Source organism: Salvelinus fontinalis, chromosome 12, assembly GCF_029448725.1.
Source record: "Salvelinus fontinalis isolate EN_2023a chromosome 12, ASM2944872v1, whole genome shotgun sequence".
Classification (NCBI taxonomy): Eukaryota; Metazoa; Chordata; class Actinopteri; order Salmoniformes; family Salmonidae; genus Salvelinus; species Salvelinus fontinalis.
The window spans coordinates 430,515-445,607 of NC_074676.1; the positions used below are offsets into that span (position 1 = coordinate 430,515).

Here is a 15,093-nt window from a genome sequence, read left to right on the forward strand (position 1 = left end):
GCCAAACTAAGCAATCGGGGGAGAAGGGCCTTGGTCAGGGAGATGACCAAGAACCCGATGGTCGCTCTGACAGAGCTCCGGATTTCCTCTGTGGAGATGGGAGAACATTCCAGAAGGACAACCATCTCTGCAGCACTCCACCTATCAGGCCTTTGTTGTAGAATGGCCAGACGGAAGCCACTACTGAATAAAATAAACATGATAGCCCGCTTGGAGTTTGCGAAAAGGCACCTAAAGGACTCTGAGATCATGAGAAACAAGATTCACTGGTCTGATGAAACCAAGATTGAACTCTTTGGCCTGAATGCCAAGCGTCACATCTGGAGGAAACCTGGCACCATGTTTATCAGTGGCAGGGACTGGGAGACTAGTCAGGGTCGAGGGAAAGAAGAACTGAGCAAAGTACAGAGAGATCCTTGATGAAAACCTGCTCCAGAGCGCTTAGGACCTCAGACTGGGTGAATGTTCACCTTCCAGCAGGATAATGACCCGACGCACACAGCCAATGCAAGAATTGAATGTCCTTGATTGGCGAAGCCAGAGGCCGTACTTGAACCCTATCGAACATCTGGAGAGACCTGAAAATAACTGTGTAGCGACGCTCCATATCCAATCTGACAGAGTTTGAGAGGATCTGCAGAGAAGAATAGAAGAAACTCCCCAAATACAGGTGTGCTAAGCTTTTAGCGTATGGCCCAAGAAGACTCGAGGCTGTAAATGCTGCCAAAGGTGCTTTAAACAAAGTACTGAGTAAAGGGTCTGAATACTTATGTAAATGTGATATTTCCATTTTAAATTTAATACATTTGCAAAAATTTCTAAAAACCTGTTTTTGCTTTGTTATTATGGGGTAGTGTGTGTAGATTGAGGGGGAAAAAACGATTTAATACATTTAAGAATAAGACTAACGTAACTGCGTAAATAGTCAATGGGTTTGAATACTTTCCGAATGCACTGTAAGACCGATGTACTTGGCAAAAAAACTAAAGGATGGTGGATTGTCAGAGTGGGAAGATGGATGGGCACATAACGCAAACATCTAAAAACCCAAAGGTTGTGAGTTTGAATGTCATCACGGACAACTTTAGCATTTTACCCAATTAGCAACTTTTCAACAACTTACTACTTTTTAGCTATTTTTCAACTATTTAGCATGTTAGCTAACCCTTCCCCTAACCTTAACCCTTTTAGCTAACCCTTTAACCTTAACCCTTTAACCTAACTCCTAAACTTAACCTTAACCCTAACCCCTAGCCTAGCTAACGTTAGAGAGCTAGATAACATTAGCCACCTAGCTAGAATTTGTGACGCATCATAAACATTTAGGGAATTCTTAACTTATTGTATGTTTTGAAAAATCGTAACATATAATAAGATTTGTAATTTTATAACATATCATACGAAATGAGTGATGGACATCCACAAATTAATACATACCATATGAAATGTAACATCATACTATTTGGAGGGTCTCAGATTTCAGTACAAAATACTACTAAATGCTCTGAGAACAGGTTGGCCTCCCAGGTGTGAGCCAGGTTCCCTGTTCAAATCCCATTGCAAAGTCTGTTTAAAACAAAAGTGACACAATTACAGTGGTGGAAAAAGTACCTAATTGTCATACTTGAGTAAAAGTAAAGATACGTTAATAGAAAATGACTCAAGTGAAAGTCACCCAGTAAAATACAACTTGAGTAAAAGTCTAAAACTATTTGGTTGTAAACATACTTAAGTATCAAAAGTAAATGTAATTGATAAAATGTACTTAACTAACAAAAGTAAAAGTATATAAATAATTTCTAATTCCTTATATTAAGCAAACCGGACGTCACCATTTTCTTGTTTTTTATTTATTTACGGATAGGCAGGGACACACTCCAACACTCAGACATCATTTACAAATGACACATTTGTTATGGAGATGAACAATATGTCTGCCACACAGCTGATTCATAGACCCTCTTGGGCTGATTGAGTGAGTCTTGATACAGTCATGTACAGCTGTATTTACTATATGTCCTCGATTCCCTATCTAAAGCCCACACATACTGCCACTTGTTTTCATTATCATGCAGATGCAGGAAGTGTGTAGTAATCATTCGGTTAGAGACTTCCTGCCTGTGCATCTGCTTTGCTGTCTTTTTCAAAGGAAGCATTGGGTGTTTCACAAAACTTGTGACCTTGTGTAACTGTGCTACAGCCAAACAGTAGGCGGGTACCTCGGTAACTGTATTAAAAAAACAGTTAACAGTAATCATCATTTGAGGATTTTTAAGTTTATGGATTTTTAAGTTTACTTTAGTGACCTGAGTGAATTCAGTGAAAAATGTAGAATGTTGCAAATAGAGCAAACACAACATACTAAAGTTTTGTGTTTTGTGTTGTAGATATGTGGTAGTAGAGTAGGGGCCTGAGGGCAGACATTTAATATGTTGTTAAATCTGTTGTTAATGTATTGTAATGTATAACTGCCTTACTTTTGCTGGACTCCAGGAGAGTAGCTGCATGGGGGGGCATAATAAATACAAATACAACATAGAGTTGCACATTCAGATCCCTGTTCTACAAGACATACTGTATATACTTCTTAATCTGGAGAAAAAAAAATCTTTACTCTGTCATTGTTGTTTTCAGCTTGATTGCATAAGACAAACTGCAGTCACCCTTTTTATAACATGCACCATGTAGAGACTGGAAGTACATACTGATTTCATTTCAAATGACCTGGGGCCTCATTTATAACTGTTGCGTAAATTTCACTATTTCTGAAGAGACTGCGCACTTACAAAAATATTGAGATTCATAAACTTAGCGCACGCCATGTGTTCCCCTTTATAAATCAGATCCGTCCTGAAACTGTGCGAGCGTGAACGAGCATTAAAAAACTCACCCTGAAAAACACCCATCACCCACCATTCACTTTTTATGGTGACAATAATGCCCTTATTTGCTGTATATTTTGGATGTATTCGAATTAGGCCGAGGCAGTGTTCTAAAGGAAATAGCAATAGCGAACTTGATCAAATGTCTTTGTAGGTGATGGCAGAATGTTAAACTTTTGCAGTGACATTTGCTGTAGGCCTAGGCTATCTGACAGACAAAAAGTTTAGAAAAGACCACAACAATTGCAAATAGCTGTGGACCTGTAAAAATACAGTTTGAATTTAAAGGGGCCTTTACCTTCTATCTAACCTATGCTGCACTGCCTGAATTACATTGTTACAATGTCTACTTACAGTGATAGCCATACACACTTCAATGCAAAAGGTAATATGTCTGTTCAGCTAAATAGGAATGGCACAGTTCAGATCACACAAGATCAAGCACACACAAAATAAATGTCCTGTTTTAAAAAATATATATATATATTTTGAAAGTCATCTTTCATGGACAAGCTATAAGTCAATTATTGATGAGAAGAGCTGGAAACACATCAGATGGCTTGTTACATCTGCTCCTGCCACACCCTCAACTTCTCATCCTGTGTCTCCCTAACCTGCTGCCACTCCCCCAGTGCTCTCTCCCTCTCTCTCTGTGTGTGTATGTGATTGTGTGAGTGGAGACAGGTGTGCTGGAGGCAGAGCAGATCCCCACCAGCTGCAACCTGTTCCACAATCAAGGCCTCTACAAATACTCAGCCCTGTCACTTCCACACTGCCAGCTCGTAGCCTCTGCTCATTCCGTCCGTGCTGACTCTGGTCCCTGTCTCCAGTCCCTTGTCTCGTCAGTTCTGCTTCCCTGCCCTGGACCCCCGCTCTCCTGCTTCCTTGGATTCCGCTCCGGACCTGCTTACCCTGCCCCTACTCCCTTTTCCCCAGACGCAGTTCCTAGTTCCATGCTACCCACCCGAGCTTCCTTTGACCTGCACCCACCCCCCACACTTTTCAATAAATACCTTAGTTACCTTATCTCTGTCTCCTCATCTGAGTCTGCATTTGGGTTCACCTGCTCCGCCCCACGTAACAGTACGAACTGGCCATAGATATGAACCCAGCTGGCTTAGATCCTCTCCACCAAATCCTCGCCGGCCAGGGAGCACTGCTCGATGCAACATGACCAAGCCCAGAAAACCCTTCTGGGGCACGTCAAGGAGTTTTCATGGAGACTTTCTAACCTGAAGGGTTGAACCTTCGCCCAGAGCTTGCAACCAGACCCTAGTCCTTCTCCTCCGCCCCGTGAGCAGTTTGTTCCGGCTCCTGAGCGTTATGATAGTAACCTCGGAGATTGCGGAGCTTTTTTTGTACAATGTTCACTAGTATTCAAGCAACAGCCCTACTCTTATGCTAGCGAACGGGCCAATATTTCACTCCTGATTGCAGCACTTTCCTGGGCCACAGCGGTATGGGAGAAACAGTCCCCCATCTGCTTCTCCTACTCCAGCTTTACAGAGGACATGAAGAGAGTCTTCGATCACCCTGTCTGCGGTAAGGATGCCCTAAACAACTCCTGTCCCTCTGTCAAGGCTCCTAAAGTATCGATGAAATGGCAATTGAGTTTCGCACCCTCGCCGCTGAGAGCGACTGAAATGAGGAGGCTCTTCAGGGAGCGTTCCAAAACGCTCTCACTGAGACTACCTAGGATTAGTTGGTGTCCAGGGATGAGCCTGATGGACTCAATGAGTTCATCCCTCTTGCCATCCTCATCGACAACCTTCTCCGTGCATGCCCGATAATAACATCTGCTTCCTTGCCTTGTTCTCCTTCCCCGACTGCCTCCCTTCTCATGTCTCGTCCTGAACCTGAACCGATGCAGCTCGGCCGGGCTCGTCTCTCTCCAGAGGAGAGGCAGCGGTGAATTAGCACTAGGAGCTGCCTATACTGTGGCCAGGTTGGTTACTTTGTCTCCCCTTGCTCCCTGCGCCCAGCAAAACAGGTGGCTCGGCAGCAGTGGGGGATATACTGTGGAGCCAAATCGCCTGCCCCTCTCCCCCCAGACCCCTGCTTGACGGCACACTCGTGTGGCAGAGCTAGGCTTTGCCTCTGCCTGATCTCATCGAGAGCCGACGAGTGTTTCCTGGACCGTGGTGTCGTTAACCAGTTGGTCCTGGACACTGTCCCACTCGATTCCCCCCTCGATGCCAACGCTCTCAACGGACAGCTCCTCGCCCGTGTCTGTTAGAGAACCATCCCTGTCATCCTGCGTCTCTCTGGAAACCACCAGGAAAGGATGAGTTTCCTCATAATCAACTGCCCTCACTCTCCCCTGGTTCGTGGCCATCCATAGTTAAAGCTGCACAACCCACAGATCGACTGGACTGCCGGAAAGGTAAACCACTTGGAGTTCATTTTGTCCCTCAGATTGTCTACATTCTGCCCTTGCCCCTGCCTTGTCTGTGCACCAGTCCATTACAGAACCTCCGGACCTGTCATCAGTTCCTCTCGAGTATCACGATCCTGTGTTCAGCAGGCACCATGCCCTGTCTCTGCCGCCTGCTCGGCAGTACGACTGCGCCATTGACTTCCAGCCTGGAGCTCCTCTCCCCAGTATCTGGTTGTATAACCTCGCTCGCCCCGAGCACGAGGCTATGTAGAGGTGCACCCTCTAACCTGAAGCAGCTACAGCGTTTCCTGGGGTTTGCCAATTTATACAGATGTTTCATTCGCAACTACAGCCATCTGGCAGCACCTCTAACCACTCTCACCTCCACTCGGTTCCACTGGACCCCTGAGTCAGAGGCAGCATTCCTGGAACTCAAGCGCCGCTTCATTTCTTGGTCCTCACTCAGCCAGACTCAGAACTCAAGTTCACCGTGGAGGTGGACGCCTCCGACACCAGGGTAGGTGCTGTTCTGTCTCAACGTTCCCCCTCTGATCAGAAGCTCCACCCATGTGCATTCTTTTCCCGTAAGCTCTCACCTGCAGAGAAAAATGTTGACATCGGTAACCGGGAACTCCTGGCAGTTAAGCTGGCTCTTGAGGAATGGTGTAACTGGCTGGGTGGTTTTGCAGAAATGTGGATAAAACTTAGCTCAGTCACAGGCCAAATCGAAGCTTAGCCTATCATGTAAGATGTTTGTTATTTAGTGAAAACAATGTATAAAATGAAATTCTTGATTTTCTGGACTGTGAATCGATAATGTCATAGGCCAACAAATAACATATCCTTATCATCTTTGGAGTTTTCGCTTTCACCACATATCAACGTTGTTCAAGATTCATATAGTTTTCACTTCTCCACTCTAACGGACCATGAGTCGCAGCCATCTGGAAATAGGCTCGTGGGAGTTACCTGCCCTTTTATGGCCGCATGCCCAGCCCATTTAATCCCTACCATTGTGTCGCTGAGTTGTCATAATGCTTTAGAAAGTTTACATCATCTAGGGGTGCCGGAAAACACAATGTAAGTAACCTATTTATGTCCCTCTTACTGCCCTGAATGCCTCTGCTGATCCTACAGCTATTGTATGCAGTAACCATGTGCCTATAAAGCAGAGTTATACTGTTAGCACTAAGACAGTGTGCCCTAGCAGGAAGCCCACCGTGTGCAGCTCACCCTGCACTAACGTAAATAACCGGAGCATGTCCACCTCTGTTTTTATTGCTTTACTGGTAAGCGTAGCAATCAGGCATCACAGAAAAGTGCTAACAAATAGCCCACATTAACATATGTAGCTTAAGAAGCAAGCTTCATGAAATCAATGATTTGCTAGTACGGATGACATTCATATTCTGACAATCTCTGAAACACACTTAGATTATAACTTTGATGATACAATGGTAACAATACATGGTTATAAGATTTACAGAAATGCCAAATGTGGAGGTGTTGACGTTTATATTCAGAACCACATTCCTGTAAAGCTTACAGAGGATCTCATGTTAATACTGCTGAAGTAATAGGGCTGCTGCTGTAGACCACCAACTGCTAAAAAAGCTTGTGAAAAGCTTGTATAATGTATGTGATATCAACAGAGAGGTATATTTTCTGGGTGATTTAAATATTGACTGGCTTTCATCATGCTGCCCAGTCAAGAGGAAGCTTCAATCTGTAACTAGTGCCTGCAACCTGGTTCAGGTTATCAATCAATCTACCAGGATAGTTACACACAGGGATAAATACACTGGGGAAAATAAGCGACACCTGGAGGGGGTGAAGACAATCACAAGAACAGGTGAAACAGATCTGAGCGTGACACATGTCTGGTGGATGGATTATCTTGGCAAAAGAGTAATGCTCTCTAACAGGGTTGTAAACTAATTTGTGCACAACATTTGAGAGAAATAAGCTTGTTGTGCATATAGAACATTTCTGGGATCTTTTATTTCAGCTCATGAAACATCGGACCAACACTTTACATGCCCTGCATATCTCCTTTAAAGACATTCATGTCAGAGATGATTTGCAGTTTAACAATCTAACTAATTCAAACCAACATATGTGTACATTAAACCAGGTGAAATGATCCAATGGGTTTATCACACCCATTACCCTTCTAAACCACATGACCTGGGAAACCTTGCTGAACGTCTTCAGACATGTGTTAGGCCACAAACCATGGAGACAGAGAGACACCAAAACTGCTTTAGAAGCCACATCACTCGATATAAATATTTGTCAGGTCCATATTTCCCACCCCCACAGGGCACTTCTTTTCATTTAGAAGACATTTTAAAACATGTTTTTGCATTTTCTTATGTTACTAAACTCCTTTATTTTTGACATACAAGTTCAAATATGTTTTTTCGTATACAGTTTGTACCTCTCCAAGAGAGATTACTTCAACCATAACAACCTTTCTCTCTGCTTCATTTTGGCATCACCCAAAGAGCTTGGCAGAGTATGAAAAATGAAATAGACAAAATCAGGTTTAACAGTTGACATTTATTGGTCTCATTGTGCCCTGGACAGAGCCATGGTAGACTTAATGGTAACTTTTCCTATATATGTACAACAGTACAATGACACAGTGTCCTGTAGGTTGTCGTGGTGACCCATCTAGTTGGTGTTGTCCTTGGTATGCTCCATGATGGCCATCAGAGCCAGCCAAGTCTCCTTGGCAGTAGGAAGGATCTGATTAGCTGGCAGGATGAAACCATAGCGACCGGTGTCTCTCAGCTCAAAGGTGTAGGAGTACTTGATGCCCTGGTTGTAGGTCCAATCAATGGTACCACCACTAGCCTGATCTGGAAATGACAAGAAAAAAGGGAATTGACAATAGTTTCTGTATTAATGTCACAGAGTATATAACACCATTGTTTATATTATTCAGATGGAGTGTGCTCATGTTGATAGACCGTGGTGGACTAGTGTGGACTGGAATGGCATGCGATGGGATCAATTTAAAGCAATGAATAGGTTAAGCTGGGTTTTGACACTTACAGATGGTGTTGATTATGCTGCCGTATCTGTAGGAGGTTCCGTACAGGGAAGCCAGATCAGTGATAGCCTTCCTGGCCAGGTTGTGCTGTGGGCAGAAAATACAAGTAACGTAATGTTAAAGTATCCTGTTGGCGCCACACTTCCCCTGGTGAGGCAACATGTAGTGGAGAATGCAGGCAGGGTGCTGCCTATAGGCACGGATGCCACAAGTTGTTACCAAACATGTCAAAGACAACTAGATGCTGAATTCACCAGTTCACTCTCGTCCTTGCAGGGGGTCTTTGTGTAACCATAGGGGTAGAGGAGCATCTGGGAATAGGAATGGATGGACACGAAAGCCTTCAGGTTGCCATGAGACTTGACAAAGTCCACGATGGACTTGACCTCAGACTCAGAGTTAGCCTTGGGTCCACGGTAAGTCTCAGAGCAGGGGCTGTCACTGGCACCGGGACCTACCAAAGGTAACAGAGGAGATAGACAAAAGGATAAAAAAAGATTAGCGCCAGACTAAAAAATAACAATGCACATTTTCCACAGTAAAATACTGTCTCACCAGTTGCAAGGAGATAGCTCTTTATTTGACAAAAAATTAAGATTTTAGTTTGTGACATCTGACTCTTTTGTATTTGAGTCAACATTCAAGTGAACTGGAAAATAAACCTCCAAAACCAGCATCCCAGTTTCTGTTGGGGTCAGTTCCAATGCAGGAAGAGCCAGGGTTGGGCTTCCTGGTCTTACGCCACATACGGTTCTGTGGAACACGAAAGGTTGATGATGTCAGAGCGAAGTCAAATGACAAAACAGGATACAACACTGAGATTTGTGAAAGTTAGATTCGATAGTTGATATTCGGTACAGATGTAGGATCTTAATTTGATCATCCTGTAGCAGGAGAACTTTCCTGCAACGCAGGAAATTGAAAATGTGCAATGTATTTGAGGTTTGAAAAGACTTCGGAAGTTTCTAATTTCCACTTTGACATTTCAGATTTGATTTTCAGTTGCAAAAAAAGTATCAACCCTTACAAAAATATCCATTAATTATAATCCACATAATTATTCAAATTTCCTGTTGCTGCAGGATTATTTTCATGCTGTAGCAAACTGGCTCAAATTAAGATCTTACATATGTATAAGAGATTCAGATCACGCACACGTGTAACATGTAGTTAATAATCAAAGAGGTGAAGCGATATAACATGATGTAAACAAAATCTAACATTTAGTAATCATAGTGATCAAGTACGGAACATTAACCTAAAATGTACCGTAAATGACACATTTTCTGTTGTGAGCGACTCACGCTAGTGTGCGTGTAGTAGAAGCCGTCGGGGTTGGTCACAATCTCCAGGAAGATGTCCATCTTGTCCAGGATGGCGGTGAGGGCGGCGTCACGTCCGTAGTCGGTCACAATCTGGACATTGAAACAGAAAAATTATATCATAAATCTTCAATCATGACTGCCCATACATAGTGAGTAATAGTGAGAGTGATACAGTGGTTTGGTGAACAAATGCGTAGATGAAGAGAGGGGAAAGGTTTAAAGACTGTCAGGGAGTTAGTGCTGATGCACCTTCTTGGCGAACCAGGTGCCGCTAGCCTGTGTGACCCATTCCCTGGAGTGGATTCCAGTGTCAAGCCAGATACCAGGTTTGTTGGTTCCACCAGTGCTGAACTAGAAAAGAGAGAAGGAGGGGGGTGTAAAGAACATCTACCGTAATCCTCAAATACTGTAAACGTGAGACATTTAACATACAACCAAGCACTTAATTAACATGTACCAAAAAATGGTGGCTCATCCAGGATCAGGCAAAAACTAGGCTTGTATGTCTCTATTAGATGTATATTTCACGTGTAAAGAGTACTAGTTAGTAATGTGACAAGGCCCACTGTGGTCAGGAACTTACCTTGAGCACATTCAAGGGGCGTCCCTGGTAGCTCTGGCCAATCACGATCTTGCTGACCAGGTTGGGATTCTCAGCCACCAGCATGTCCTGGAAAGCGTAGATCTGGAGAGAGGGAAAGAGAGAGAGAGAGAGAGAGAGATGTTACAGTCAACTCAAACAATTCTCTAGGTGTCATGTCAGACCATGTCACTGTCATGTCACTCTTATGTGGATCTTATGATAACAGTTAATAGTGTCTGCCTGAATGTGTGCTGCTCTGAGTGGTCATGTGAAATGGGCTGTCCCATTTCTCCTTGCCGCTTGCGTTTCGGGATACAGAACTTACGTCGGCTATGGTGTGGTAGTTGGAGTAGTCGTAGTCATCACTGGTTCTGGGGGCAGTGGCACGGGCAGAACTCAGCATCTGCTCCTTCTCCTCATCCAGCATAACCTGTGGGCAAAAGGGCGGTCAAAAGTCACTACAAGGCTTATTCAACCATCTTATTTATTTACTGTAAGTCATGACATGGATTTACACATTTAAAGATCAGCCAAGATGATGTAAGACTGAAGTAATCACCCTGACCTCAGTCACTTTCTCCCTGACTCAGAAAGCACTCCTACCTGCAGGTCCTTGATCATGATGAAGTACTCAATGTCCTCGGTCTCCAGGAAGGCCTTGACGGTCTGCAGGCTGGTGAAGGGAACTCTGATGTCCACTGAAGTGGGGAGGTCAGTGGTCTCCATCCACACATCCAACTGGGACAGAGGAGAGGAATGACACGTTAGGTCAACAAACCAACACAATGGGCCAGACGGGCCCAGACACAGATTCAGCCTAGTCCTGGACTAAAATGTATGCCGATATAAGTGTTTTGAGCAGCTATAGTGAAAGGGAAATGTCCTGGTCAAGGCTCTACAGTGGTGATGATCATGTCACACACCTGGAGATGTTCCATCTCAGACAGATCCTTCAGAAGAGTGAGCTGGACCTCATCCCTCGCAGTGATACGAAGGACCTGGTCCCTACAAAGACAGGAGAAACATTCAGCTTTCAACAGCTATGCTTGGAGTTGAGAAAGGGAGAGAAAAATGTTACCCAACAAAGACTGTGGCTAAACGCTTGCTTACAGCATCACTTACGGTTTTATTCAACATTAACCATAAGCTTTGCTTCCTCTTTACAGTTATCATTGAAGATATCTGTCCGTTCCTCCCCATGAGTAGTCATTTCTAATGATTCAGTTGAAGTGATGATTGTAAAGTAATAAGGCCTGACTGTCGTTCAGTCTAAAGAAGCAACTCATGTCTCCAGAATCACAGGGGCAAGCATTACATATGGCATTATTACCCTTCCTATGGCTCCTCAATCTTTACATAGCAACTACTGGTGATATATCAAACATGACACCAAATATTGGTGTGTCCACTCACCCCTCAAAAGTCTCCTTGCCGAAAACGGCCACAAACAGCGCAGTCAAAACGAGCAGCCTCTTCATCATTACCAATGGAGTAGAGCCACAGGCAGTAGCCTCCACCTTTTATGCCACACGCCAGATCACATGACCTAACCACGACCTTGCTTAAGGGTACTTACGTGTTATGCCTGCTGCTTTCCTTCCCACGCTAGCTCGGAGATATTTGGAAGTATCAGACGGCTGGTTTCTGCACCTTTTGCCAGCAGTTTTATACATTTATACATGTCTTTATGAATAAATCTGAAACAAACACATATAGTTTCAGGGCCGGTTCCAGACATAAGCAACATAATGATCACTTAGAGCCCCTGACCGCTAGGGGGCCCCTGACCCCCAATGTTTTTATATATATACAGTGTGCTCCAAAAGTATTGGGAGAGTGACAATTTTTATTTTATTTTGGCTCTGTACTCCAGATACAATGACAATGTGGTTTAAAGTGCACTGTCAGCTTTAATGTTAAGGTATTTTCATCCATATCAGGTGAACAGTTTAGAAATTGCAGCACTTTTTATACATAGTCTCCACATTTTAGGGGAGCAAAAGTTTTGGGACTAATTCCCTTCTAATTTATTTTATACCAATACAAATGTATGGTAAATAATGTATTGTGTCATTTTGGAGTCACTTTTATTGTAAATAGGAATATAAGATGTCTCTAAACACTTCTACATTAATGTGGATGCTACCATGATCACGGATAATCCTGAATGAATCGTGAATAATGAGTGAGAAAGTTAGACACAGAAATATCATAACCCCCAGGACAATGCTAACCTCCCCTTTCATTTTTTTGTAATGGTGAACTTTAGCATGTCTTCTATGTATGATATTTGTGTGTCTGTAATGAGAAGGGCAGGCTATAAGTTGATACTGCTGTTCTGATTGAAGCTGTCTCCGTCCACTAGCTTCATATTTCACCCGATCACTCCTGAGCTCATGTTTCGGTCTGATCATATAAAATAACTCACCAACAGTAACTTTTGAAGCCTTCAAGCTAGACACACCAAACCAACTTTAAATTCCTCATATTAAGCAAAGCAGATGGCACCTTTTCTTGTTTTTAAGACGTATGGATAGCCAGGGGCACATTCCAACACTAAATAAATATTTACTAAATATGCATTTGTGTTTAGTGAGTCGACAAGGACAGAGGCAGTAGAGATGACAACGTGTTCTCTTGATAAGTTTGTGAATTTGACAATTTTCCTGTCCTGCATTCAAAATGTAACAAGTATACTTTTGGTTGTCAGGGAATGTATGGAGTAAAAAGTACAATATTTTCTTCAGGAATGCAGTGAAGTAGAAGTAAAGTAGTCAAAAATATGAATAGTAAAGTAAAGCACAGATACCCTAAAAAATTACTTAAGTAGTACTTAAAAGTATTTGTACTTAAAAACTTTACACCACTGCCTATCACACTGGCCAGGACAAATTATGAATGTATACTTTAAAAGTGTCTCATCTATCTATCATGATACAAGACGAGACCCAAATGAAGACACAGGAGGCAGATGGTTGGAGTTTAAGATGTTTAATAATCCAAAAAGGAGTAGGAAAGAGAATGGTCGTGAACAGGCAAAAGGTCAAAACCAGTTCAGAGTCCAGGAAGTACAGAGTGGCAGACAGGCTCGAGGTCAAGGGGAATGAGGAATGGTCAAGCAGGCGGGTACAGAGTCCAGAAACAGGCAAAAGTCAAAACTGTGAGGACTAGAAAAGGAGAATAGCAAAGGCAGGAGAACGGGGAAAAACGCTGGTTGACTTGGAACATAAAAGACGAACTGGCACAGAGAGACAGGAAACACAGGGATAAATACACTGGGGAAAACAAGCGACACCCGGAGGAGGTGGAGACAATCACAAGGACAGGTGAAACAGATCAGGGTGTGACAGTGGCTCTTCTCCAGGTACATCGACAGCGGCGGACAAACAACTAGACCAACGGTATGCTGACCTCCTGCTCTTGTTCCGGGAAGAGCGGAGGCTGATACCCCATGGAGCACTCGAAAGGGGAGAGTCCCGTGGCTGAACAGGGAAGGGTGTTCCGGGCATACTCCACCCAGACCAGTTGACGGCTCCAGGTAGTGGGGTTGGTTGAGACCAGGCATCTTAAGGTGGTCTTCAGGTCCTGATTAGCTCGCTCCGATTGGACTGTTGATTGGGGATGAAATCCGGAGGATATATTGGCCGATGCCCCAATAAGGGTGCAGAACGCCTTCCAAAACTAACATGAGAATTGAGGACCCCGGTCGGAAACCATATCCACCGGGAGAGCATGGATCCGGAAAACGTGCTGCACCATGAGCTGGGCCGTTTCTTTGGCAGAGGGTAGTTTAGGGAGAGGGATGAAATGAGCGGCCTTAGAAAACCGATCCATCACCGCCAGAATGACAGTGTTGCCATCAGACGGGGGAATCCCAGTGACAAAGTCCAGAGAGATATGGGACCAGGGACGATGAGGGACCGGTAGTGGTTGAAGAAGGCCAGAAGGAGCTTGCCGTGGAGTCTTGTTCTGGGCACACACCGTGTATGCGGCGACGAAGGCAGACACGTCAGGAACCAATATACGTTTTTCTGCTCTTTTGCACACCAGTATTTCTACTTGCACATCCTCATCTGCAGTTTCCAGCTACAATAGTCCTTTACAACATTAACAATATCTACACTGTATTTCTGATCAATTTGATGTTATTTTATTGGACAACATTTTTTGCTTTTCTTTCAAAAACAAGGACAATTCTAAGTGACCCCAAACTTTTGAATGGTAGTGTATATTCTATCTCATTTAGTCTTAGTTGGGCAGTATCTATTTGACTTCCCAATGGAATCATAAGTCATATTATTATAAACTAAGCAAAAAAAGAAACGTCTCTTTTTCATGACCCTGTCTTTCAAAGATAATTCGTAAAAATCCAAATAACTTCACAGATCTTCATTGTAAAGGGCTTAAACACTGTTTCCCATGCTTGTTCAATGAACCAGAAACAATTAATGAACATGCACCTGTGGAACGGTCGTTAAGACACTAACAGCTACAGATGGTAGGCAATTAAGGTCACAGTTATGCAAACTTAGGACACTAAAGAGGCCTTTCTATTGACTCTGAAAAACACCAAAAGAAAGATGCCCAGGGTCCGTGCTAATCTGCATGAACGTGCCTTAGGCATGCTGCAAGGAGGCATGAGGACTGCATATGTGGCCAGGGCAATAAATTACAATGTCCCTACTGTGAGAGGCGTAAGACAGCGCTACAGGGCGTCAGGACGGACAGCTGATTGTCCTTGCAGTGGCAGACCACGTGTAACAACACCTGCACAGGATCGGAACATCACACCTGCGCGACAGGTACAGGATGGCAACAACATCTGCCCGAGTTACACCAGGAACGCACAATCCCTCCATCAGTGCTCA

At 43.7% G+C, this 15,093-nt stretch overlaps 1 protein-coding gene across 1 annotated transcript; it reads right to left on the reverse strand.

Moving 5' to 3' along the window:
* Nucleotides 1–7,801: 7,801 nt before the first annotated feature.
* LOC129866498 (carboxypeptidase A1-like) lies at nucleotides 7,802–11,719 on the reverse strand. Its single transcript, XM_055939284.1, has 11 exons — nucleotides 11,639–11,719; nucleotides 11,149–11,230; nucleotides 10,829–10,963; nucleotides 10,551–10,655; nucleotides 10,226–10,327; nucleotides 9,892–9,993; nucleotides 9,622–9,732; nucleotides 8,980–9,070; nucleotides 8,572–8,771; nucleotides 8,320–8,404; nucleotides 7,802–8,123 (listed from the first exon to the last, which is right to left on the reverse strand). Exons 1-11 carry the CDS (start codon nucleotides 11,704–11,706, stop codon nucleotides 7,936–7,938), a joined length of 1,269 nt encoding a protein of 422 aa, XP_055795259.1. The 5' UTR covers nucleotides 11,707–11,719; the 3' UTR covers nucleotides 7,802–7,935.
* Nucleotides 11,720–15,093: the final 3,374 nt, after the last annotated feature.